Here is a 7,522-nt window from a genome sequence, read left to right on the forward strand (position 1 = left end):
TACTTCTTTGTGTTGGTTCTTCTATGCTGAAAGTCTACGAGATGTTAATGGATTTTACATGTACATGGTATAAAATGAGATTGAGGTTTTTCTTGTGCCTCTTTGTTACTTCCTGACCACTGTGTGTCTACTCTTATTAAAAATCCTATTCTTAACATCTCATACCCTTTTTCTTCACTGGATTCTCCTCTTCAGAATTTAAATATCTTCTTGTGTTTGCAACCTTTTAACAAACGAGGCTATACTTAGTATATTATTTCTTCACTTCCTACTTGTTCCTTAGTCATTTCAGGTTGTCTTCTGCCGTTCTCCTGAAAACAGCACTTGCTTTATGGTCAGTTCCATGTCACAAAATCCAGTGGATCCCTCAGTCTTTGTCTTTGTTAATCTCCCTCCTTGTAATACTCTTTCTCCTTTACTTCCATTGTCTTTTGTTCCTGTCTCTGGCTAGTCTATCTTAAATTTCCAATGCCAGTTCATACTCCTCTGCCTGATCTTTAAATATTGTAGTACCTTAGAGTGCTAACTCTTCTCACTCTGTATTTGCTTCTTGGGCAATATCATCACTCTCGTAATTTCACTGGGTACCTATGCACTGAAAACTCAGTTTTTCATCTGCTTTTCTGGTACCAGAGCCTTCTTTGATGACCGTTTAGATGCCTAGTGGACACTTCAAACTCAGCATTTACAGTGTTGAGCATAAGCACTCTTCTTCTTCAGGCCTGACCCTCCTTTACGTTCCTGGTCTCAGTGATCAACACCTCCACTTGTGCAGTTACTTAAACCTGAAGCCCAAGAATCATTTTATTTCTCATCTTTCTTTTCTACCATTTATAACTTATCTGTTGCCAAATCCTGTTAGTTCAACCTCTCAGATATGTTGAAATCCATCTACTTCCCTCAGGTTCCACTCCTACCGTCTTTGTTCAATTCACCATTATATATTCTCTGAACTATAAATGGCTTCCTAACTGGTCTCATGGCAGTTCTTAAACTTTTTTGTCTTAGGACCTCTTTACACTCTTAAAAATGATGGAAGATTTAAAAGAGCTTTTGTTGATGTGGGTTATAGCTGTCAATATTTACTCTTTTAGAACTTAAACCCAAGAATTATTTAAAACAAGAATAGATAAGCACACGTTTCATTAGCAGTGGAAACAGATATCAAACCATGTCATGCCTCATTGATTTCCTACCTGAAAATTGGGAGAGTTTAGTTATTTTAGAGGGCATGGAAATATCAGACATTTTTTGAAACCTAAAAGTACATACACTTTAGCAACTGTTGTAATACTTTCATGTTTTAATATGTTAATTTTTTTCCCCTCTATTTTTTTAAAGCGTTATCGAACTCCTTCTAGATCCAGATCAAGGGATCGTTTCAGACGTAGTGAGACTCCTCCACATTGGAGGCAGGAGATGCAGAGAGCTCAAAGAATGAGAGTATCAAGTGGTGAAAGATGGATTAAAGGGGATAAGTAAGATTTAACTCTTATTACAAATGTGGTAATAAGTATTTTTTTAACTATTTTAAATTATTTTATTTAGAGTTATTTCAGTTGTTTCTGAAAATCTTAAGGAAAATAGAATATCATTTCAGCTAATAAAGTCTCCCAAAAACTTTTTTTCTTCATTTTTTAGGAGTGAGTTAAATGAAATAAAAGAAAATCAAAGAAGCCCAGTTAGAGTAAAAGAGAAAAAAATAACTGATCATAGGCATGTGTCTGAGAGTCCAAACAGGAAAAGTGAAAAGGAAAAGAAAGTTAAAGACCATAAATCTAACAGCAAAGAAAGAGAAATCAGAAGAAATTCAGAAAAAGATGATAAATATAAGAACAAGGTAAAGAAAAGGGCCAAATCAAAAAGTAGGAGTAAGAGCAAAGAAAAATCCAAAAGTAAGGAAAGAGACACAAAGCATAATAGACATGAAGAAAAGAGGATGAAGTCAAGGAGTAAAGAAAGGGATCATGAGAATGTTAAAGAAAAAGAAAAACCTGATTCTAAAGGAAAAGAACAGGAAAGGAGTAGAAGTAAAGAGAAATCTAAACAGTTAGAATCCAAAAACAATGAGCATGATCATAATAAAAGTAAGGACAAAGACAGACGTGCACAGTCTAGGAGTAGAGAACGTGATATGACTAAAAGCAAACACAGTTACAACAGTAGAACAAAGGAGCGAAGCAGAAGTAGGGACAGGAGCAGAAGAGTGCGCTCCAGAAGCCATGACCGAGACCGCAGCAGAAGCAAGGAGCATCATAGATACAGAGAACAGGAGTACAGGAGAAGAGGAAGGTCACGGAGCCGAGAGAGAAGAGCGACGCCAGGAAGATCAAGAAGTAAAGATAGGAGGAGGAGGAGGAGAGATTCACGGAGCTCGGAGAGAGAAGAAAGTCAAAGCAGAAACAAGGAAAAATACAGAAACCAAGAAAGTAGAAGTTCACACAGAAAAGAGAATTCTGAGGGTGAGAAGAGAATGTACTCTAAAAATCGTGATCATAGTAGTTCAAATAGTAATAGGGAAAAAAAGGCAGATAGAGATCAAAGTCCATTCTCAAAAGTGAAACAAAGTAGTCAGGACAATGAATTAAAGTTCCCCACTTTGAAAAATAAGGAGGATGAGAAGACCAGATCCTCAGTGGAAAAAGAAAACCAAAAATCAAAGGGTCAAGAAAATGACCACACACATGATAAAAATAAAAAATTTGATCATGAATCAAGCCCTGGAACAGATGAAGACAAAAGTGGATGAGTGAGTTATATAAACTTCTTATGTCCATTCTGTCTCAGATTTTAAGTTTTAGAGACTTGCTAATGATCTTCTTTATGTTGTTTTTTTCTTTTCATTGTTTTGGGGTTGTTTGTCTTTTTTTTTCCAATGTGGACTTTTTGAGTTGATCTTTTGATAATCTGCAGCCTGGATAATTTGTACTGCTAAAGTTTTAATAAACTTGAAATGATAAAAACACTTTGGTGTAATGCTGTGTGCTATGTTTAACTATTTCATGTATGCATTTTTGTGTTGCAACAATCAGCCAGTAGCAAACATGCTCTTCTATACCCTAATTTGTGTGATCAGCCAATTGGAAAGAAGGATAACTGATTGTTGGAATACATTATTATAGAAGCTTGTGTTTTTCATGATTAAAGTAACCTTAGAAAAGCCACTTGGTAGAAGAAATCTTATATATAGATTTTTTGATTGCATTTATAATAGAGGCTTGCAACAGCAGCTTTTAATTATACAGAAGTGGGCCCCTAATAACTTGAGATATAAGTCATCACTTTTGATTTTATAGTAATTTGTGCTTTAAAATATTTATATTGCAATTCATATGTTATTTATAGTGCTACCAGTAGCTTGTTTCTTATTTTTCCTGTTTTATCAACTGTCTATAGATATAGTTGAGTATTTTTTTCAGTTGATGTACTGATTGGGCTTGAGTTGCTGTTATACAGCATCTAACAAGAACTATACCTTGACGATCAGGTTGTAATTCTCAATTTTGTGTTGCTTTTGGTCTGAAGAGATGAACCTTGCTTTTGGCGAATGTTCTGTAATTGTTGTTATTGTCACTGCCCTTCTCTAAAATGAAAAAATATTTTCCTCACTAAAACGTACCACTCGTGCAGGTCTTTGTTAGACAAATTCTAAAAATTGTTGGTACTGACACATTAACTTATGAGAGTTCTCTTTTTGGCCACTAACCTAGAGTTCAGTGTTAACCTTGCATGGTTGTTGGTTTGTTTTTTTCTTTTAACTTGAACTGACCTCTCTAAGTCTCATAACTGAGTTTCAACTGGCAAGAAAATGCATCTCTTTTATATATGTATCACAGGCTGTAGCATGTTTATGACTCTGATTTCTTTTTCTTCAGGTGGCTTTGTATCATTACTATTAATCATTATTTTAACTTGGCATGTATAACATTGCCACATAGATTAGAGTAGAAAGTGGCAAAATTTGATAGCTTACAGAGTTAAACACTAAAGATATCCAAAGTCCATTTAGAAGTTTGTGTGTTGTATATTGCTATTTTAGTGATGTGTGGCCTTTTATTCTGTAATTTCTCTTCTAAATAGAATACTGAACATCCAGTAAACACAAAACCTGCCTCATTTGAAAAGAAATTTCAGAATTCCAATTAGTAGTTGCCTTTAGAGTGTTTTGTACTTTAATATTTGTCAGTAGTGTCAAATAGCTACTTACTTATCCCTTATTTGATACTTATAGCTACTTATTACCAGGTAGCTCCTTGGTAAATCCAGTAGCTACTCATGCTATTTGTACTGAGCAAAGCAATGCTTATTAATATAATACTTCCCATTATTGATTAATACAGTAATGATACTTATGTAATGAATAGGGTGATGATTATAAGATTGTTTGGATTTCCTGAAACAAATATCCATATCAGGGTCTTACTGAATCTTTTTCCTAATGATAAAAGTAATAGATGTTTATGATAATCCAGGGTGATTGATTGCTTAGAGATTTTTATCACAAACCTTAGAGATAATTGAGTCCTGAGTCCCCAAGCTGTATAATGTGTTGTATATTTTAAATTAGTTTTTGCTTGTCTTAAATTCAGTGAACTGCATTTAAAAAGTTTTTGTTATAAACTATTTGAGCTTCAAGAAAGGTGCTGTTTAAGAAAGGATTTCTAATAAGAACAACAAAAAAAGAAAATCCATGCTAATTAAAAAATACTTGTATGTTGTCTGATCCAGAACTTTTATCTACCAAGAATTACAGATAAGTAACCACAGGGCGGGGAAGCTAGTAATTGCTTTAAGTAATATTCTATTTTGGTTATCAAAGAAGCAATTCCATGCTAAGCATTATTTCTAGACCTATAAAAACTGTTAGCTGTTTTTACGGTGAGGTATGGTGAAGGAGTTGAAGTGAAAGATGACAATCAGCTAGATTTTATTTTCAGAATGTAAATAACATTTAGAAAATGATCAAACAGCATTAACCATACATCTGCCTTTGCATCTGAATACTGCACTAATCAAGTAATTCTTTCATTACCTTTTTAATAGTTGTGCAATCCTTACTTTTTACTTTGAACAACTCTTTTCTTTAAAGTCAACTATTTGTTTCCTGCCAAATTGGTATCATAGTTACTTTGAGGTAAACTGTAAACTCAAACATCTTTAAGCGGATTTAAATCCATTTAAAGATTTTTAGTTTGTTTTTATTGCCTGGTTGGCAATACCTGAGAAATGAAAAAATTTTTATGATTATTTCCTGTGAATTCTTTTTCTGTGTAAATCATCTACCACAGAATTGACACTGCAGAGAGATTAATGTTAATGAGCTTGCACCAGGTTGCTTTAAAACATTTAAAAACTATAGTTAAGAGAGTTCATAGAGCATGATAGTTTCTAAGTTGTCTTAATCAGATCCCTCACAGAAATTTCAAAGAATTTGTCTTATAAAAATCTATCTTTGCACAAATGTAATATTAACTCATCTCAGCTTTGCCTAATGGCCTTTGATTCTTGTGCCCAGTAGAAAATATGAAACTGAAAAGTAAAATTTTCTTTAATATTGGGGATAGGAACACATTGGTGTTCTGGTATTTTGAGTAGTAATATTAATTGGCAGTTCTAATTTGTTTTCAAGTTCGTGAGTGGAACAAATCAGTATATTTTTTAGTAGTTGATTTTGCTCTACTCTAGGTGGCAGTTGATGTTTTTTTTTTGGTAATCACACTTTGAACTTTTATAGTAGATGTCTATAGAAATTTGTTTCCTTTACCTTCAGTAGAAGGTACTTTAAATATACACCATATCATTGTTACAAAGAAACATGAAATGGGCTGTTTTCTGTCTCTCTTTGGTTGTATTTGCTGTAATCGTTCAGTTTGGTATTCCAACATTTACTGTTGAATAGACTCCCCAAGGGTAGTAGGTTTTAACCCGTTCGTTCTATTGTGAAAAGATCTGTTTTGCTACAAATTCTTGTTTAAAAACTAAACTCCAGCAGTGGAACATTGGCTAATAGTGAGTTCCCAGCTGCCATTAAAGGATTGAGGCAAATGTAAATTCTGGCCTGTGTTGTGACACAACAAGTAAATATGAAAGGAAAAGAAAAATCACAAATTTTTTAAAATTCCACCAGGAAGGTTGAAGAAGGGAGTTGTTAGGGGATTTGTTTGTTTTCATGTACAGGGGGAATGGTGGAATTGATTGGTGTGTTTCCCCACCACCTTTTTCAAGCAAATACCTATGTTTACCAAAAGCACATGCTGTATATTTTGTTTCCCCCTTTGTGTGTTTATAGTATTTTGAAGGATAAATTAATTGGGTATTTGTATGTGAGGATGTTAAAAGTTGTGGCTGCTCTCTTTGTGGAAGGGAAAAACAAATGAGGTTAAAATGTACTTCTTTTCCTAGCTCAAAAGTCACTGTGATGTATATTTTTTTAATGAAATTTAGGAATAAAACTTGTTGCAGTTGTATAATTAGTTTCAAAATGCTGCTTCTCTTATCATTAGTCTAGTAACTGTTAAACTGTTTTATGCAAACTGCATTTTACAGAATTTAAACTCTGAAACTGTATCAACTTTTATAGTTAAAACATTGTATTAAATAAACTATACTATCAAATGGTTTGTTTTGTATTTTTTAAATTATTGATTGTATTAGTTTATTTGGACTTTATTTTTATTAAAAGCTAATAATGAAATAAATCATTTAATACTTTTATTTTACCCATAAGGATACAGAAATTGTACTGGGAAAAAACTGAGCAGAGTTTTAACAGTAGTGAACTTCTTTTAAGAATTTAGCCAGCAGTGACAATTTCCAGGTTTAGGGATAAGTTTTAGTGTAATTGTTTAATCATAATGCTTCATGTTGCAAGGTGTCTTTTGCCTCAGCAAACTTTTAAGGTTATACATGGAATTACTATCTACTGGAATGCTACATTTGCTTTTTAATTCCTCCAAATTTCTCAGCAGTGGGAACATTGTATTATATTCTGTGCCTGCTAGTTTTAATATAACACCATTATAAAGCCATATAAACGTTAACTAAGTTTTATAAAACATACTGTCTAGTTTTTGGTTTCTTTTTTTTTTTTTAATTTAAATTAGACATCTTTAGGGAAAATGAACCTAGTTAACTTGAGAGTCACTGAACATATACATGCTTAAATAAAAACATTTTGACCATTCAGTGATTTATATGTGTTAGTAGGTGAATATTATTAAATTTTCAAATTCTGGAGTGTTTTTAAATGTTTTATTAAGCCAGGAGAATATGTAAAATGTGAGTGTGTCATATGGACTGTACAGATTTATGTATTAAAATACTTTTAGTTTCACTTTGTGTTTTCTATTTTCATTGCTTTCTAGGTTTCTTTCCTAAACATATTTCCTAATGTAATACTGTATTTCTTTTTAAGTAGTGCTGATTCATAATTTTTACACCTCCCCCACCCCCAAGACCTCTCAGTAACCCGAAATGTTTTAGTTCCAGTTTACATCTTTGCCACAGGTTTTAGCTGTGCTTT

General features: G+C 33.0%; 1 protein-coding gene across 13 annotated transcripts in view; it reads left to right on the top strand.

The window, feature by feature from the left end:
* PPIG (peptidylprolyl isomerase G) overlaps positions 1-7,333 on the top strand; it is a 45,844-nt gene extending 38,511 nt beyond the window's left edge. For all 13 annotated transcript variants that reach the window (XM_086356667.1, XM_086356620.1, XM_086356682.1 and 10 more), the window contains 2 exons: positions 1,342-1,478; positions 1,642-7,333. In XM_086356667.1, the coding sequence (XP_086212793.1) occupies positions 1,342-1,478; positions 1,642-2,749 (1,245 nt within the window). In that variant the 3' untranslated portion in view covers positions 2,750-7,333. The remainder of the gene's footprint in view (positions 1-1,341; positions 1,479-1,641) is intronic.
* The last annotated feature ends 189 nt before the right edge of the window (positions 7,334-7,522 follow it).

The sequence above is a fragment of the Bos grunniens genome, chromosome 2 (assembly GCF_055505025.1).
Source record: "Bos grunniens cultivar Pamir isolate PY7600 chromosome 2, Bosgru_T2T1.0, whole genome shotgun sequence".
In the NCBI taxonomy this organism is placed as follows: Eukaryota; Metazoa; Chordata; class Mammalia; order Artiodactyla; family Bovidae; genus Bos; species Bos grunniens.